Genomic DNA, 20,613 nt, shown 5'->3' on the forward strand with positions numbered 1-20,613 from the left:
TGGATTCTAAACCGAAAACAGAATCTGCAACATTGACTGCCCAAACCGACTGTCGCGTCGGGTATCTTGCTCAAGGCAGCAGTGAGATATGAATGTGTGGACTGAAGACCATGTCGCAGCCTTGCAAATCTCTTCAATGGAGGCTGACTTCAAGTGGGCTACTGACACAGTCATGGCTCTAACATTATGAGCCATGACATGACCCTCCAAAGTCAGCCCAGCCTGGGCATAAGCGAAGAAAATGCAATCTGCTAGCCAATTGGATATGGTGCATCTCCTGACGGCGACCCCCATTTTGTTGATATCAAAAGAAACAAACAACTGGGCGGACTGTCTGTGGGGCTTTGTCTGCTCCATGTAAAAGGCCAATGCTCTCTTGTAGTCTAAGGTGTGCAAGCTGCTTTCTCCAGGATGGGCATGAGATCAGGGAAAAAATGTTGGCAAGACAATCGAGTGGTTCAGATGGAACTCAGACACCACCTTTGGCAGGAACTTAGGGTGCGTGCACAGGACTACTTTATTGTGATGAAACTTAGTATAAGGTGCATCCACTACTAAGGCCTACGAGCTGAAATAACAGCCACCAAGAAAACTATTTTCCAGGTCAAGTACTTCAGATGGCTGGAATTCAGTGGCTCAAAAGGAGCTTTCATCGGCTGGGTGAGAACAATGCTAAGATCCCATGACACTGGTGGAGGTTTGACAGGGGGCTTTGACAAAAGCTAAGCTCTCATGAAGTGAAAAACTAAAGGTTGTCCAGAGAGAGGCTAACCTTCCACATGTTGTTGATAAGCACTAATTGCACTAAGGTGAACCCTTACAGAGTTGGTCTTGAAACCAGATTCTGACAAGTGTAGAAGGTATTCAAGCAGGGTCTGTGTAGCACAAGAAAGTGGATCTTTGGCCTTGCCGTCACACCAGACGGCAAACCTCTCCATTTAAAAGAACACCTCTTAGTGGAATCTTTCCTGGAAACTAGCAAGACCCAGGAGACACTCTCCAAAAGACCCAAGGAAGCAAATTCTAGGCTCTCAACATCCAGGCCATGAGAGCCAGAGACTGAAGGTTGGGATGTAGAAGCAATCCCTCGTTCTGAGTGATGAGGGTCGGAAAATACTCCAATTTCCACGGCTCTTTGGAGGATAACTCCAGAAGAAGAGGGAACCAAATCTGTCGTGGCTGGTAGGGTGCTCATGAATCATGGTTCCGCAGTCTTGCTTGAGTTTCAACAACGTTTTTCCCACTAGAGGTATCAGAGGATATGCATACAGAAGGTATGTCCCTCAATGAAGAAGGAAGGCATCTGACAATAGTCTGTCAAGCGCCTGAAACCTAGAACAGAACTGATAGGCCTTGTGGTTGAGTTGAGTGGCAGAAACATCCACCGAGGGGGTGCCCCACACTAGGAAGATCTTGCGGGCTATGCCCATATTTAGAGACCACTCGTGAGGTTGCATTACCCTACCTCAGTCTGCTGGCCAGGCAGTTGTTTACACCCAACAGATAAGTGGCTTGGAGAAACATGACGTGTTGGCGAACCCAGTGCCACATCTGGACGGCCTCCTGACACAGAGGGCGAGATCCAGTGCCCCCCCACTGCAACCTAATTGTCTGTTTGAATTAGAATAATTTGATGGGACAGCCGAACTCAAAGCCTTTAGAACGTTCCAAATCATTCGGAGCTCCAGGAGATTGATCTGAAGATTCTTTTCCTGGAGGGACCAAGTTCCTTGAGTGTGAAAGTCCATCTTCATGAGCTCCCCATCTCGGGAGAAATGCATCTGTCATCAGCACTTTTCAGGGCTGAGGAATTTGAAACCGAATTCCCAAGGTCAAACTGGATCTAATTGTCCATCATTGAAGAGAGCGCACAAACTCCGGCGACACTTGGATGACATCTTCTAGACTTCCCGTGGCTTGATACCAATGCGAAGCCAGGGTCCATGGAGCAGATCTCATGTGTAGACGTGCCATGAGTATAACGTATACTGTGGAAGCCATGTGGCCTAACAATCTCAACATCTGGCGAGCTGTGATCTGCTATGATGCCTGAACCTTGGACGCTAGCGAATAAAGATTGTCCGCTCACACCCCCGAGAGAAAAGCTCGGACATTCTTCATATTGAGAAGGGCTCCTATGAATTTCAATTGTTGAACAGGATGGAGATGGGACTTGCGGTAGATAATCACAAATTCTAGTAGTTCCAGCACCCGAATACACATAGCATCAGTGTGCTTCTTGATTTGGTTGGCGACCTTCTCTCTGAAAAGATTATCCTCCGCGCAAAGGGGCAACCGCCATCCTCTGCTGGACCGAATGGTACAGGTCAGAAACATGCAGCCATGAATTCTTTCACAACAAGGTTCAAAAGATAAACCTTGCTTTCTCTACCTCACCAGCTCTCCCTCCACTAGTCCATTCCCCTCTCTCTCCTTCCCCTCATTCCCTTTCCTCCTTTCCTGAAGTTACTATTGAGGAAACTACACTTCTCTCCTCAAAATGTACCACCTGTTCCTCTGATCCCATTCTTAATGCCATCTCTCCTACTCTTATTCCTTTTATCTGTCACATTCTCAACCTCTCACTTTCCACTGCGACTGTCCCTGCTGCCTTTAAACATGCTGTGGTCACACCTCTCCTTAAGAAGCCTTCACTTGACCCTACATGTCCCTCTAATTACCGACCCATCTCCCTCCTTCCTTTTCTCTCCAAATTACTTGAGTGTGCTGTTCACCGCCGCTGCCTTGATTTTCTCTCCTCACATGCTATTCTTGACCCACTACAATCTGGTTTTCGCCCTCTCCACTCAACCGAAACTGCGCTTACTAAAGTCTCCAATGACCTATTACTGGCTAAATCCAGAGGTCAATATTCCATCCTCATTCTTCTTGATCTTTCCGCTGCTTTTGACACTGTCGATCACAGCATACTTCTCGATACCCTGTCCTCACTTGGATTCCAGGGCTCTGTCCTTTCCTGGTTCTCTTCCTACCTCTCCCTCCGCACCTTTAGTGTTCACTCTGGTGGATCCTCTTCTACTTCTATCCCTCTGCCTGTCGGCGTACCTCAGGGTTCTGTTCTTGGTCCCCTCCTCTTTTCTATCTACACTTCTTCCCTTGGTTCATTAATCTCATCCCATGGCTTTTCCTACCATCTCTATGCTGATGACTCCCAAATCTACCTTTCTACCCCTGATATCTCACCTTGCATCCAAACAAAAGTTTCAGCGTGCTTGTCTGACATTGCTGCCTGGATGTCTCAACGCCACCTGAAATTAAATATGACCAAAACCGAGCTTCTCATTTTCCCCCCCAAACCCACCTCCCCGCTCCCCCCGTTTTCTATTTCTGTTGATGGCTCTCTCATTCTTCCTGTCTCCTCAGCTCGAAACCTTGGGGTCATCTTTGACTCTTCTCTCTCCTTCTCTGCTCATATCCAGCAGACCACCAAGACCTGTCGTTTCTTTCTTTACAACATCCGTAAAATCCGCCCCTTTCTTTCCGAGCACTCTACCAAAACCCTCATCCACACCCTTGTCACCTCTCGTTTAGACTACTGCAATCCGCTTCTTGCTGGCCTCCCACTTAGTCACCTCTCCCCTCTCCAGTCGGTTCAAAACTCTGCTGCCCGTCTCATCTTCCGCCAGGGTCGCTTTACTCATACTACCCCTCTCCTCAAGACCCTTCACTGGCTCCCTATCCGTTTTCGCATCCTGTTCAAACTTCTTCTACTAACCTATAAATGTATTCACTCTGCTGCTCCCCAGTATCTCTCCACACTCGTCCTTCCCTACACCCCTTCCCGTGCACTCCGCTCCATGGATAAATCCTTCTTATCTGTTCCCTTCTCCACTACTGCCAACTCCAGACTTCGCGCCTTCTGTCTCGCTGCACACTATGCCTGGAATAAACTTCCTGAGCCCCTACGTCTTGCCCCATCCTTGGCCACCTTTAAATCTAGACTGAAAGCCCACCTCTTTAACATTGCTTTTGACTCGTAACCACTCGCCTCCACCTACCCTCCTCTCTTCCTTCCCGTTCACATTAATTGATTTGATTACTTTATTTTTTGTCTATTAGATTGTAAGCTCTTTGAGCAGGGACTGTCTTTCTTCTATGTTTGTGCAGCGCTGCGTATGCCTTGTAGCGCTATAGAAATGCTAAATAGTAGTAGTAGTAGTAATTGTTATGCCTTGGGCAGAGATCCTGGATGTCATGTCAAAAGTGTCGCAAGTGCCCCTGGCCAAGAACCTGCGACACGCCTTCTGCTGTTAGACCAACTAGTGAAACGGCTCGGACTGCTCCGGAGGGAGTGCATCGACCAAGTCTGACAGCTGCCACACCGAGTTCCACAAGTAGACGCTCGTGAAGAGCTGGTATGACTGAATATGGGCGATGGGCATAGAGGCCTGATACATTTTCCTCACAAAAGAGTCCAGAGTTCTAGCTTTTCTGCCTGGGGGTGTTGAGGCATAGTCCTTAGTACTCCTGGCTTTTTTAAGAGCGGCATCCACCACTATGGAGTCGTGGGGTAATAGATATCACTAACCCAGGTTCCATGTGGAGCCTATACTGGGTGTCGATTTTCTTGGGGACCACAGGGACAGAGGGGACGTCTAGGTCCTCCTACTAAGGACTGACTTGAGTACTTTGTGGAGAGGAGCTGTCACTGCCTCCTTAGGAGGGGAGGTGTAGTCCAAGACCTTGAGCATCTTGGTCCTGGGCTCATCCTCCACTTCCACAGGGAATGGAATGGCCTCAGCCATTTCCCGTACAAAGGAAGTGAATGAGAGGTGGAGAGAGGTGGAGGGGAGGGCTCAGAAGGGATCCCATAGGACTCATCTGAGGAAATGTTCCTGGGATCCTCTTCTGATTCCCATGAGCGCTCCTCTTTGGTATCAGACAGCACTTCCCTCAGGGATGTCTGAGACCGGGCTCGCCTCGAGGTCGAGGACCCATGTCCTTGAGAATGGTGTCGAGGAGCCGTCTCCCGCCTGGACTCTGGCGAAACTTCCTCCACCGACATTGAAGGGGTACTGGCCTGGTTGGCTGTCGACACAAGGGCAGCAAGCGGCATCAGAGGCCGCACCGTGGGCTGAGGGCCAGGCGGGGCTGCAGCAGAAGGCATGGCAAGCGCAAGCACCCCCGATGCACATTGTTGCATGAAGCCTTCCAGAAGCTCAGGGAGAAAGGCCCGGATGTGCTCATTGAGGGTCGCTGTCAGTAAAGGCTCTGGAGCCGGTTGGAGCTCGTGCAGAACTGCCGGGGAGGGTGTGGAAGAAGGACCTTGGATGCTAGGAGACTTACGAATCGCCACCTCCTGGAGAGGGTGCGGTTCTCCTGGCGTTGATGCTTTTTGGGTGGCAAATCCTTCGGCGTCCAGGAGTTCCCGGCACTAATCAAGATAAGTACATAAGTATTGCCATACTGGGAAAGACCAAAGGTCCATCAAGCCTAGCATCCTGTTTCCAACCGTGGCCAATTCAGGTCACAAATACCTGGCAAGATCCCCAAAAAGTACAAAACATTTTATACTGCTTATCCCAGAAATAGTGGATTTTCCCAAGTCCATTTAATAATGGTCTATGGACTTTTCCTTTAGGAAGCCATCCAAACCTTTTTCAAAACTCAGCTAAGCTAACTGCCCCTACCACATTCTCTGGCAACGAATTCCAGAGCCCAATTACACGTTGAGTGAAGAAAAACTTTCTCCGATTCATTTTAAATTTACTACATTGTAGCTTCATCGCATGCCCCCTAGTCCTAGTATTTTTGGAAAAAGTAAACAGACGCTTCACATCTACCCGTTCAACTCCACTCATTATTTTAAAGACCTCTATCATATCTCCCCTCAGCAGCCTTTTCTCCAAGCTGAAGAGCCCTAGCCGCTTTAGCCTTTCCTCATAGGGAAGTCGTCCCATCCCCTTTATCATTTTCGTCGCCCTTTTCTGCACCTTTTCTAACTCCACTATATCTTTTTTCAGATACAGCGACCAGAATTGAACACAATATTAGAGGTGTGGTTGCACAATGGTGCAATACAAAGACATTATAACATCCTCATTTTTACCTAACGTTCTATTTGCTTTCTTAGTCGCAACAGCACACTGAGCAGAAGGTTTCAAAGTATCATCGAAGACGACACCTAGATCCCTTTCTTGGTCTGTGACTTCTAATGTGGAACCTTGCATGACGTAGTGTGAACATGAAGCTCTTGCTCCCACTCTCCAGCAAGCCTCACTGGCCTGTGGCCTCTGAACAGGACTCCACATGGTCTCTTCCCAGCATCCTGAGCAATCCAACCTCAAGCTCCTGGGCCCCTTTTTCACTCAGGGTGACCTGGTTCTCCAGAGGCAAAATTAAACAGGTCTCACCAACAGCATATTCAGGCAATTCTTTATTCCAGCCCCCTGGGCACACTTCTTCTTCTAGTTTAAATACTTTATAAATTCACATATCTTCACACTGAGCCTCCCCACACAGATACCTGGGCTCAGTGCTAACTTCAATACTTTGGGGGCTTCTAACCCCAGGCTTTGCAGCCTGCTTCTTAATACTGGGACACACAGCCCCCCTCCTTTGGACACACAGTCCTATTTCTTCTTTAGACCCCCAGTCCCGGACACACAGTCCTTTCTTTCTTTGAACACACAGTTCCTCTAAGTACTGAGGCTACACAGTCCAACACCAATGCTTTAGGGACTTCTTACCCCAGTCTGTTTTTCTTCCTTGAGCACACAGTCCAACACAAGTCCATAGGGTTTAGCCAGTTCTTTCCAGGGGGATTCTCTTGCTTCCTCTACCAGCTCTCTTTTCTTCCTTTCCCATCTCAGGTGGGATATAAAGTGGTTAATTAGCTACACAGGACCCAGCCCATAACCTCCTACACCTGTGGACCTCCCAGGGCTCTCCCCGGTCCTAGCGACCTCCACCTATTCTCCTAGCGCCCTCTAGTGGCCTAACCTGGACATCCTGGACATTTTTAGGGGAACAGCCCCATCTAGTGGCTTGCCCCGGCTAGGACAGCCTCTTATTTATCACAGTAGCTATAATTCGGGTTCCTCTTTCCCACATGCATCACTTTGCACTTCCTCACATTAAATGTCATCTGCCATTTAGACGCCCAGTCTCCCAGTAACGTAAGATCCTCTTGTAATTTTTCACAATCCTCCCGCGATTTAACGATTTTGAATAACTTTGTGTCATCAGCAAATTTAATTACCTCACTAGTTACTCCCATCTCTAGGTCATTTATAAATATGTTAAAAACCAGTGGTCCCAGCACAGACCCCTGGGGAACTCCATTAACTACTCCATTAAGAATACTGACCATTTAACCCTACTCTCTGTTTTCTATCTTTTAACCAGTTTTTAATCCACAATAAAACACTACCTCCTATCCCTTGACTCTCCAATTTCCTCTGGAGTCTTTCATGAGGTACTTTGTCAAACGCCTTCTGAAAATCCAGATACACAATATCCACCGGCTCACCTTTATCCACGTTTGTTCACCCCTTCAAAGAAATGTAGTAGATTGGTGAGGCAAGATTTGCCTTCACTAAATCCATGTTGACTTTGTCTCATTAATCCATGCTTTTGAATATGCTCTAAATTTTGTTCTTAATAATAGTCTCTACCATTTTGCCCGGCACAGACGTCAGACTCACCGGTCTATAATTTCCCGGATCTCCTCTGGAACCTTTTTAAAAAATCAGCGTTACATTGGCCACCCTCCAATCTTCCAGTACCATGCTCGATTTTAAGATAAATTACATATTGCTAGCAATAGCTCCGCAAACTCATTTTTCAGATCTAAAAGTACTCTGGGATGAATACCATCTGGTCCAGGAGATTTGCTACTCTTCAGTTTGTAGAACTGCCCCATTACATCCTCCAGGTTTACAGAGAGTTCATTAAGTTTCTCAGACTCGTCAGCTTCGAATACCATTTCTGGCACCGGTATCCCACCCAAATCTTCCTCGGTAAAGACCGAAGCAAAGAAATAATTTAATCTCTCTGCTACAGCTTTGTCTTCCCTGATCGCCCCTTTCACTCCTCAGTCATCTAGCGGTCTAACCGATTCTTTTGCCAGCTTCCTGCTTTTAAGATACCTAGAAAAAATTTTACTATGTGTTTTTGCCTCTAACGCAATCTTTTTTCGAGGTCCCTCTTAGCCTTCCTTATCAGCGCTTTGCATTGACTTGACATTCCTTATGCTGGTTCTAATTATTTTCAGTCGGTTCCTTCTTCCATTTTCTGAAGGATTTTCTTTTAGCTCTAATAGCTTCCTTCACCTCACTTTTTAACCATGCCGGCTATCGTTTGGTCTTCCGTCCTCCTTTTTTGATACACAGAATATATTTGGCCTGGGCTTCCAGGATGGTGTTTTTTGAACAGCATCCACGCCTGATGAAAATTTTTGACCCTCGCAGTCACTCCTCTAAGTTTTTTTTTATCACCGTTTTTGTCATTTTATCATAGTCTCCTTTTTTAAAGTTAAACGCTAACGTATTTGATTTCCTATGTATACTTACTTCAAAGCTAATATCAAATCCGATCATATTATGATCACTGTTATCAAGCAGCCCCAGCACCATTACCTCCCGCACCAGATCATGCACTCCACTAAGGACTAGGTCTAGAATTTTTTCTTTTCTCGTCAGCTCCTGTACCAGATGCTCCATAAAGCGGTCCTTGATTTCATCAAGGAATTTTACCTCCCTAGCGTGTCCCGATGTTACATTTACCCAGTCAATATCAGGGTAATTGAAATCACCCATTATTATTGTGTTGCCCAGTTTGTTTGCGTCCCTAATTTCCTTTAACATATCTGCATCTGTCTGTTCATCCTGGTCAGGCAGACAGTAGTACACTCCTATGACTATCCTTTTCCCCTTTACACAGGGAATTTCAATCCACAGTGATACCAAGAAGTGTTTTGTTTCCTGCAGAATTTTCAATCTATTTGATTCAAGGCTCTCCTTAATATACAATGCTAACCCTCCACCAATTCAATCCACCCTATTACTACATATAATTTGTACTCCGGTATGACAGTGTCCCACTGGTCAATCTCCTTCCACCAGGTCTCAGAGATGCCTATTATATCTAATTTTTCATTTAGTGCAATATATTCTAACTCTCCCACCTTATTTCTTAGGCTCCTGGCGTTCGCATATAGATATTTCAAAGTATGTTTGTTGTTCCTATTTACATCATGCTTAGTACTTGACAGTATTCATTTGCAATCTTTTGTCTGATTTTTATTTAAGAACACCTGCCAGCTTATAATCGAAAAAGAAAAATGCCTATATTTCGACCCAAATCGGGAGATGGGCGTTTTTCTCGCAAAGGCGCCCAAATCAGTATAATCGAAAGCCGATTTTGGGCGTTTCCAACTGCACTCCGTCGTGGAAATGAATAAAGTTGATGGGGGCGTGTCGGAGGCGGGACTGCGGCGTGGTTATCAGCTGAGGAGAGATGGGCGCCTTTAGCTAATAACAAACTGTACTTCCATCATTCACAATGTATTGTAAGCCACACTGAGCCCGCAAATAGGTGGGAAAATGTGGGATACAAATGCAATAAATAAATAAATAATAAATAATCGGAGAAAAAAAAAAAAAAAAAGGCTTTTTGACCGCAGATTTTGGGTCACTTTTTTTGGACCCTTTTTTCTTACCAACAAGTCCCAAAAAAAGTGCCCCAACTGCCCAGATGACCACTGGAGTGAATCGGGGATGACTTCCCCGGACTCCCCCAGTGGTCACTAACCCCCTCCCACCAAAAAAAGCCCACTTTAAAAACTTTTTTCCCAGCCTGTATGCCAGCCTCAAATGCCGTACTCACCTCCATGACAGCAGAATGTGTTTGATCCTGTCACAGCCTTTCCCTGGGTCAGATGTGGCTGTCGGGTGCAGTACAGGGTCACATCAGCATTGCATTGTGGTGGGTGTAGGGTATTGGGCTCCGTGATTTCATTAGCTTTTGTTACAGTCTCACAATGTTGGTAGTTGGTAGGCTCTTCTCCCATGGTGCTTTTCCCTCTGCCTACTGGGTCAGAGTGTGCCCTGTTGTGTTTCCTATTGTAGTCCATGAGGTAGTGGCCATTTTTGTAAGCCAGTTTTAGTTCCCTTTCCTGTGTTAGCCACGTTAGAGAACTTAGTTCTTACCTTGAATGTGGCTGAAAGAGGGCATTGTACAGCATTCTACCAGCTCTGACCTACTGCTAATCTCAGTACCAGGGAGACTCGTTGCCAGTGGAGCACAACCTCTGATCTGCAGTTAACTGTGAGTAAACGCGGTTATTCCAATAAAGGACGTTTTCGGAGAGATTAGTCTTCAGGTGTCAACTGGTGTGCCAATGTTATACAGCAGCAACAGGTCCTAGAGGCCTGCGTGTATGCAGGTCCCTGGAGCACTTTTAGTGGGTACCGCAGTGCACTTCAGCCAGGTGGCCCCAGGCCCATCCCCCCCCCCCCCCCACCTGTAACACTTGTGCTGGTAAATAGGAGGCCTCCAAAACCCACTGTACCCACATGTAGGTGCCCCCTTCACCCCTAAGAGCTATGGTAGTGTTGTACATTTGTGGGTAGTGGGTTTTGGGAGAGGGGGGTTGGGAGCTCAGCACCCGTGGTAAGGGAGCTATGCATGTGGGAGCTTTTTCTGAAGTCCACCGCACTGACCTAGGGTGCCCAGTTGGTGTCCTGGCATATCAGGGGGGCCAGTGTACTACGAATCGTGGCCCCTCCCCCGACCAAATGGCTCGGATTAGGACGTTTTTGAGCTGGGCATTTTTAGTTTCGCTAAAAAAAAAAAAAACGCCCAGCTGAAAAACGTCCATTTTTTCGAAAATACGGTCTGTCCTGCCTCTTCACGTACCCGTTCTCAGAGATAAACGCCCATGGAGGTAGGCGTTTGCGTTCGATTATGCCCCTCCTGATCTACTACAACCTCACTATCAGGATACCCTATCTTCCCTGTTTTGGTGATATCTTTGAAAGATATCTTATCCCGAACCATGCGCTTTTGAGCGACTGTCTGCCTTCTCCCCGTTTCTAGTTTAAAAACTGCTCTATTTCCTTTTTAAATGCCGATACCAGCAGCCTGGTCCCACCCTGGTTAAGGTGGAGCTCATCCTTTCTGAATAGGCTCCTCCTTCCCCAGAATATTGCCCAGTTCCTAACAAATCTAAACCTTCCTCCCTGCACCATCGTCTCATCCACACATTGAGACTCCGGATCTCTGCGCGTGGAACGGATAGCATTTCAGATCCTAGGGGATCTGGATTTGAGCTTTCTACCTAAGAGCCTAAATTTGGCTTCCAGAACCTCTCTCCCACATTTTTCTATGTCATTGGTACCCACATGTACCAAGACAGCCGGCTCCTCCCCAGCACTAAAATCCTATCTAGGTGACGCGTGATGTCCGCCACCTTTGCACCAGGCAGGCAAGTCACCAGGAGATCCTCACATGCACCAGCCACCCAACTATCTATATGCCTAATGATCAAATCGCCAACTACAACAGCTGCCCTAACCTTTCCCTCCCGGTCAGCACTTGGAGACGTATCTTCGGTGCGAGAGGATAGTACATTCCTTGGTGGGCAGGTCCTGACTACAGGAGTACTTCCTACTTCACCAGGGTGATGCTCTCCTTCTAGGAGACCTCCCTGCTCCAAGGTAGCACAGAGGCTACCAGATTGGAGGTGGGACTTCTCTACAACATCCCTGTAGGTCTCTTCTATATACCTCTCTGTCTCCCTCAGCTCCACCAAGTCTGATACTCTAGCCTCAAGAGAACGGACACGTTCTCTGAGAGCTAGGAGCTCTTTGCATCAGGCACACACACATGACATCTCACCAATTGGGAGATATCATACATGCGACACTCAATGCAAAAGACTGGATAGCACCCCTCTCGCTGCTGGACTGCTGACTCCATTTTAGTGTTTTCAAGTTTTTCAATAATTTAAAACCTGCTACAGTATTAAGGATATTAGTCTAATATAAAAGTGTCTTTTAGTTTATATAGTATATTGTATGATTTATTTAGTGTTTCCTTCTTAGATGGTAATGAAATGTATTTAAAACTCTGTAAGAGCACTTCTTGCTTGTTATCCTAATTACAATAACTGACTATAAATGAAGAGTTGTCCTAGGGATGGGCGGGTGGGAAGACTAAACTAGATCCTGCAGTGCCTGCTAGATTCTATCTGTTAATGCTGTGGTACAAAGTTTTTAAAACTAAGTGGAAAAGACTATGGAGATTAGTTGATAAAATTTTTTATATTTTCATTTTGCCTAACACAAACCTACAATTCCTCTTTTAAACCCCAATCTTTAAGTTCCCAAAGCACAAAGCAAAATAGCGTTCACTTACCAGAGAAATGTCTTGGAACTTCTCAGAAAGAAAGTTCAGTGGGACCTTTCCTCTTAGTTTTGAATCTAAGCGGCCTTTTTTAAAACAGGCTCTTTGAAGCTGACTCAGCAACCTATGCAAGTATTCTACTTCCCCACACCTTAATTAACACTTAATTGAGGTTGCTGGATGAGCTACCTCTCCAGCAGCCAAGGAACAGAAAATAACTGCCTTTTAGAACAAGAGTTTTTGGCTGTTTAGTTTCTACCTCTAGAAAAGGTTTCAGTTTAAAACCATGGGAAAAATGTCTATTTCTAGAGAAAATTTCAGTTTAAAACTATGGGAACAAGGTTTGTACACTATCCTGCTCATAATCGAAAGAGAAAAACGCCTATATTGCGACCCAAATCGGGAGATGGGAGTCTTTCTCCCGTGGGCGCCCAAATCGGTATAATCAAAAGCCGATTTTGGGCATTTCCAACTGCAACATATCGAGGAAAAGGGTAAAGTTGACGGGGCGTGTCGGAGGCAGAACTGGGGCGTGGTTATTGGCCGAGGAGAGATGGGCGTCTTTAGCTGATAATTGAAAAAAAAAAGCGTTTTTACCGCGATTTTGGGTCACTTTTTTGGACCCTTTTTTTTCACGAACAAGTCCCAAAAAAGTGCCCCAACTGCCCAGATGACCACTGGATGGAATTAGGGAAGACCTCCCCGGACTCCCCCAGTGGTCACTAACCCCCTCCCACCAAAAAAACCCAATTTAAAAACTTTTTTTCCCAGCCTCTATGCCAGCCTCAAATGCCGTACCCACCTCCATGACAGCAGAATGTGTTCTATCCTCTGACAGCCTTTCCCTGGTTCTGAAGTGGCTCTCAGGTGGGTGTGACACCTTTTCTGTTATGCGCACTGCAGAGTTACATCAGCAATGCATTGTGGTGGGTGTAGGGTATTGGGCTCCGTGATTCCACTAGCTTGTGGCAAATGCTCACGATGTTAGTAGTTGGTAGGCTCTACTCCCATGGTGCTTTTCCCCCTGCTTACTGGGTCAGAGTGTGCCCTGTTTTGTTTCTGGTAGTCCATGAGGTAGTAGTGGCCATTTTTAGATCCCTTTCACGTGTTAGCCACGTTGCAGAACTTAGTTCTTACCTTGAATGTGGCTGAAAGAGGTCATTGTACAGCATTCTGCCAGCTCTGACCTACTGCTCATCTCACTACCAGAGAGACTCGTTGCCAGTGGGGCACAACCTCTGATCTGCAGTTAACTGTGAGTAAGCGTGGTTATTCCAATAAAGGATGTTTTCGGAGAGATTAGTCTTCAGGTGTCAACTGGTGTGCCAATGTTATATAGCAGCAACAAGTCCTAGAGGCCTGCGTGTATGCAGGTCCCTGGAGCACTTTTAGTGGGTACCGCAGTGCACTTCAGCCAGGTGGACCCAGGCCCATCCCCCCCCTACCTGTAACACCTGTGCTGGTAAATGGGGGGTCTCCAAAACCCACTGTACCCATATGTAGGTGCCCCCTTCACCCCTAAGAGCTATGGTAGTGTTGTACATTTGTGGGTAGTGGGTTTTGGGGGAGGGGGGTTGGGTGCTCAGCACCCGTGGTTAAGGGAGCTATGCATGTGGGAGCTTTTTCTGAAGTCCACCACACTGACCTCTAGGGTGCCCAGTTGGTGTCCTGGCATATCAGGGGGACCAGTGTACTACGAATCCTGGCCCCTCCCATGACCAAATGGCTAGGATTAGGATGTTTTTGAGCTGGGCGTTTTTAGTTTCCATTATCGCTAAAAAAAAACAAAAGCCCAGCTGAAAAACGTCCATTTTTTTGAAAATACGGTCTGTCCCGCCTCTTCACGTACCCGTTTTCAGACATAGACGCCCATGGAGATAAGCGTTCGCGTTCGATTATGCCCCTCCTTGGCAACTAGTTAATGATGCTTGCTTTTCTCTCTCTCTCTCTTTTTATTCCCCCCTTAATACTAAACTAGGTCCTGCATGAAACTTACAATCAACGTGAACAGCAACTAACAAGCCAGAAAAATCATCTCTTTGTTATAATTTCCTCCCACCCTCCACCCCCCCTTTACCCCTAATGTCTGCATCAAAACTCTATCCGCTTCTGCCAAGAACAGTCAATCAACATATCTGAGTCTGACAGTGTTCCTTATGCCAGACCCTGATCAAAATCAGTCAAAAGGGCAGAGGGAAGAACAGGCCTTCCAGCTAATAATTAATAATCCAGTTGTATGCCCAGTGTGACATCACTCTCCAAACAGGCTCCCAGATCTTTTGAAAGGCAACCCAATGAGCACCATCATTCCACCTCACTCTGTGCTGCTCAAGGACCATCATGGCATAGACAAGGTTAAATCACTGCATGATTGTTGGTGGGGAGTAGAGACCTGCATGGGAACGGGTTAACTGGGTTCCCATGGGGACAGAAGGGAAATGGGACTTGATATACCGCCTTTCTGAGGTTTTTGCAACTACATTGAAAGCGGTTTACATATATTCAGGTACTTATTTAGTACCAGGGGCAATGGAGGGTTAAGTGACTTGCCCAGAGTCACAAGGAACTGCAGTGGGAATCAAACTCAGTTCCCCAGGATCAAAGTCCATTGCACTAAACACTAGGCTACTCCTCCACCTTATATGGGGGAAAAAGGGGGTTTACCCAAATTTGAAACCAAAGCTATGTATTTAAAGAAGCAGTTCTGTGGGGTTCCCGTGGGGATGTAGTTTTTGCGGGGTTCCCGTGGAAGTGTACGCTGTACCTGCGCCAGCCTCTCACCTACCGAGTACCCTTTCAGTGCTGTCTCCTCCTCCTTGTTTTAACAGCACAGATGCGGAAAGTCTTCCATTAAGGAGGTAGTACAGACACAAATGGTGACTGAATTCAAAAAGGTGTGGCATGAACTTAAATGGCTGCAAGTATGTGGATGTGTTGAGTGACGCTTAGAAGGCAACTCCGGCTGTGATGAACTAGGATCGATACCAGGCAGACTTGTATGTTCTGTGTCTCACATATGGCAATCTGGGTTAGGATGGGCTGGAAAGGGCTTAGACAGCAACTTCAGTGGTTGGAACATGAGGACAGTGCTGGACAGACTTTTACGGTCTCTGTCCCACAAATTAGAAGACTAATAGGCTGGAGTGGGCTTCGAAACGCCAAAGAAATACTATAATAAAGTATATAATATCACGTTCATTGTTCATTTAATCATGAATTGATAATGAGTGTGACTACTGGGCAGACTGGATGGACTGTTCAGATCTTTATCTGCTGTCACTTACTATGTTACTATTAATCCTCTCTGCTCCTGGGCTGATGCACAGACCTCAGCTCTGACACAGGCATGAGCATCAGATGTCACCTGGTGACCTCTCAGCACATAGTACCAGTGAATCGGAGACAAAGTCTTACATGTGCACACCAGAATGTTCCAAGTTCCAACTTCCGTTCCTTCCTTGACTGCAGTGCTGTGGCTCAAACCAAGAGAGAGACTGGGAGAGCCGACTGGAATTATTTTGTATGTACCATTAAATTCTTGCAGGAGTGGGTTGGAACGGGTAAGATTCCAGTGGGGACTGACAGTGATGGGTAAGATTTCTGTCCCTGTGCAACTCTCTAATGGGGAGGCACTGTGCCACTGTAACAAAATGCACTTCTGAACCAATAAAAACAAATAGAACAAATGTTTCTTCTCCAAGAAAGCAGTGGTGTACAATCATGAAGCAAAAACAACAGAGAACTAAAAGGAATTTGTTTACGTAATACACGAATGAAATAACGGATGTACTTTTTACAATTAACAAATTTAAAGATGAATTAATTTTGTTTTTAATTTCTGGATATTTTGAAAATTGTTTTTAAGAAACAAAGTACATTTCTTGCATCATATAGTTAACTCTTTCCATTAATAGCATTTTGTACTGTCTAATGCCACAATTTCCTTCCTTCCCTTGTTTCTTCTTCTTCCTCTTTATGAGTTGGCCCCACGGCTCGGGTACGCATGATTGATTTTTAAATAGTGCTTTTGTTAAAAGCTCTCTTTGTTTGAATCCACTCCCCTAGATCTACAATGGAGGAAACAGTTAAGTAGGAAAGCTTTAAAATATCAAGAACTACGATCTTCGTAAGAATAAAATAAACTTATTCTAATCATTAATTTTTTTCCCCAACTGCAAAAGGATTACAACAAACACTGTTAGCACCACAGGACAGCCTTTGAGCTATGTTAAACATGAAACCTAACAACACATTACTATTATAGGACACAAATTTTACCTTCATGATATCAAGCCGCTCTTCATCACAACGTACAAACACACTGGATGAAGATGAGAGGGGAAGTGACGTGGAAAGTGTCACTGCTTCCTGAGCAAGTCGCCGAGCCCTGGCAGCACTGTTGGCATCACTGGCATTTTTCACCTGAGACATGTAGTGATAGTTCACCTTGAATATCATTTTCCCATCGTCATCTTCAGAAACCATTTCAAAGGTGTCTGAAACAAAGGGTAGAAGGTACATCTAACAATAATGAACAAACTTTCCAGAAAAAAATTAACAAGGCATATATGCAAATGTTAAACTGAACTTGCAATGAAGCACAAGAAATTAAATATGATCAGTAAATTCACCTTCCCTCCCCTTCAAAAAAATCCACAATGTTTAGGCCTCTTAAAACATTTTTCTGAATTCTCGTTACCAGATTCCAGAATGAGCGTATCCCCCTTACAAGTTTTGAAGTCAGCTGTATTGATGGCAAACCTATGGAAAAAGTGCCTGAAGTGACACTGACACAGTATAACTATTAATTCTAGATGCTTAATATCTTATTTTATCAGGCCTAAAATATGCTCTTTCCCCAGTCAACTGTAAATTGAAGAGTTTTATACAGAGTATGATCAAATAGGTGAAAAAAAAATAAAATCAAATATGTCTGAAAGAGAAGAAAAGGCTCTCTTCTATACAGCAGACGTCGAAGACTTGCTCACTAACAAGGAAAGCTCCAGTTGATATTAAATCCTTTCCTTAAAGTGTTAAAATGAAATTTTCTTGGAAAATAGATCAATTGCTCCCAAGGACTGAATGAAAATTATAAACATCATCTTGTGAATGATGGCATCAAAAAATGGTTAAAGAGAGTACATTAGAAAACATTCATGCATGCTATAATCAAAGAGACAAAGAAGCCTGGTACCCTTAAACATTCTGCTTCAAATCCAAAGTCATAATCAAGGAATACATTTAGGATAGTTTGCCAAAAGAAAAGAGCATCCTATTTCAAGGAGCACAGCTACCTTTGAGCAAGCCAGGCCCAAAAACTGGGAGCAGCTTGATAACAGGGGCTGCATTCTCTGCTCATACCTACAAGCAAAAGCACTTCCCCCTGCCATGGGAACAGAGGTGGCAGAAAGGAAAGACCTTTTAACCCATGCATATGCTCGGTGTCTGCTTGTCCTACCCCTTCCAACATAAGAACTTGTATTGGAAGGGATAGGACCAAAATGCACATAGCACGTGCTTTGCCTCAGAGGCCCAGTGCTGCCATTTTAATTTGCATCATGCCGGAACACAACAGTGGCAGAGTTGAAAGGAAAGATCAGGAGAGATGATGGACATGGGGGGGGGGGGGGGGGGGGTGGGAGAAGAGAAGATTGAGGGAAATGCTGTGAAGGGGCAGGAAAGAACAAGAGAGCGAGAAGGTAATGCTGGAGTTAGGAAATGGGAGGAGAGAGGATGGATGGGGGTGGGAAGAGACAGAGGTGCAATGCTGGATATTTGGGGGGGGGGGACAGACAGAGGAGCAAGGCTAAATATTTTGGGGGAGAAGAGGCAGATGGGGAAAGCTGGATATTGGGAGGGGGGAGAAGTGACAAAGCTGAATATGGGGGGGGGGGAGCGAGAGGAGCAAAGCTGGATAGTGGAAAGAAAAACAGGCAATGTCGAATGGTGGAAGAAGAGAAGCTGAGGTGAACAGTGGTAGAATGAAGTGACAAAGGGAGGAGCAATGCTGGATGGTCGGGGGGGGGGGGGAGACAGAGATGCATTGCTGTATGGGGGGAGAAAGAGACACACACAGACGAGATCCTGCATGGTATGGGAGAGAGAGAGAGGGGGGGGGGGGAAGATCCTGGGTGCCTGGGGCAGGGGAAGAGAGAGAAGAGATGCTGCATGGCGGGGGGGGGGGGGGGGGGGGAAGTTGGATGGAGGGAGAGAAAGAGGACATTATGGCAGGCGGGGTGACAGACACACACAAGATCCTGGATGGTGGGGTGGGAGAGAAAGAGGAGATTATGCATGTTGGGGGGAGGAGAGAAAGAGAAACACACACTCTGGGTGAGGGAAAATGATGCAAAGCAGAGAAACAGAAGCGTGAATAAGTCTGAGTGGTCAGAGAGGCAGAAAAATGGAAGAAAGCAGAAAAGAAAATATCAGTGTTGAAGATGGATGTAATGGAAGATGTGAAGAAGACATGTGAAGAGAGAAAAATGATAAATGGACAGGAGATATGGAAAGAATTAAAAGACAGAACGGCAGTAACCAGAGAATGCGACCTGCTCAATTAGAAACATTAGATGCCAGATAGCAAAGGTAAAATTATTTTTATGTTTCAATCATTTTTATTCAAAACTTAAGAAGAAAAGTTAACATCATCATGTATGAACGTCTGATATTTTCCCCCCACGTGGCTAAACTAACACATAGTACTTCTACCCCAACAAATAGGACTTAACCTTCTCTTCCCCTCCCCCCTTTTCCCTTGCTATGGCATCAAATGAACATAATAATGCAGGGTATAGGGCAATATCTAGAACTTTAACAGTCTACTCCTGGCAGTTGGAGTCAGAGTATTCCAAAATGGAGTCCAAGTGAGTTGGAAACGCACTCCAGTCTTCGTTTTAAAATCTGTAATTCCCACCCTCTCTACCTGCAGTAACATTATCATACGAACACACCAGTGCGATACTGTAGGGTAGTTGTATGTAAGCCATTCTGAGAGTATTGCTTGTTTAGCCACTACAATAGCTTTGCGTACAAAAGCAGTAAATTCTGATGGGACAGGGTGTATGAGAACAGGATGGCCCAGGAGCAGCGCTGAGTCATACTTCCAGCCCACCTTCCACATCTCAGAAACATATTGTACTAGCTCCTTCCAAAATCGGACTATGCCCTTGCAGGACCAAAACATGTGCCCGAGGGTGGCCCCCGGATCCCTGCATTTGAGGCACTCTCCCCAAGGCGAGAGTCCCATGTGAAAGGCTCTTCTGGGAGAAATGTAGAGTCAAAGAGCAAATTTGTATTGTAGCTCCCAGTGCTGCGTCATGTTCATTGTTTTGCGCATTGTAAGCACATGGGACTTGAACTGAGGCAATGTAAGGGCCATAGGGATATCTCGTTTCCAGGCAGCCAGTAACTTGGCATAGTCTAGTTCGGTAACTGTGTCCCTGATGTGCCTGTGATGGAACGTGAGGGGCACTTTTTGCTGTGCCTCTAATGAGAATTTTGTTGCCAACTCTTCCTGGACATCCTCCGCCAGCGCCTCCCAGGACAAGGAACGTATATCATGCTTTAGCTGTGCATAATAGAACTCATCGGAGGGCGGGAGGGCGTATTCAGCACAGAGCTCCTGAAACGGCTTTATCTGTCCTTCACGGGTAAGTACTTATAACAAGTATACTATCCCTTTCCTTTTCCGGTAAAATTATTTTTAATGTAGAATGAAATAGCCATGTGGTAGCCATGTTAGTCCACTTTAATGTTTACTAAAATAAAACAAAAAATGTAAACTAAGATGACAACTTTTTATTGGACTAAATACATTTTTTGACTTGCTTTCAGAGGTCTAAACCTCCTTCCTCAGGTCAGTAAACTTCAAAAAGCTAGTCAAAAAATGTATTAAATTAGTTCAATAAAAAGGTATCACCTTATTGTACATTTTTTTTTGAAATATTTGTTAGCTTTTAATTTAGTGAGTGGAATGTATCATTTTTTGAAATTTAAATTTAAATCTGTTATCTTTATATTTTGCAAGTACAGAAGGACATGCATCACAGTTTTTACTTCTCTGGTGTTGCACTGTATGCAGGGTCTGGTATATTGGGGTTTCAGTTAAATTCTTGTCTACATATTTCTATTTTAATTTTGGGTTACTTATTCTTTACTTGGTGAGGGCCTGTCTGTTGTATATAATTTGCATGTTCCCACCACCTATTCTGATCTCATACTTCCCCAGGCTGCTCTTACACA

At 45.4% G+C, this 20,613-nt stretch overlaps 1 protein-coding gene across 1 annotated transcript in view; it reads right to left on the minus strand.

Annotated features, from left to right (window-relative positions):
* The window catches only part of BIRC6 (baculoviral IAP repeat containing 6), a 965,314-nt gene that overhangs the window by 75,807 nt on the left and 868,894 nt on the right, over nt 1-20,613 (minus strand). Inside the window, 1 exon segment of the mRNA XM_030196513.1 lies at nt 16,648-16,865. Within this exon segment, the coding sequence (XP_030052373.1) occupies nt 16,648-16,865 (218 nt within the window).

The sequence above is a fragment of the Microcaecilia unicolor genome, chromosome 3 (assembly GCF_901765095.1).
Source record: "Microcaecilia unicolor chromosome 3, aMicUni1.1, whole genome shotgun sequence".
Lineage (NCBI taxonomy): Eukaryota > Metazoa > Chordata > Amphibia > Gymnophiona > Siphonopidae > Microcaecilia > Microcaecilia unicolor.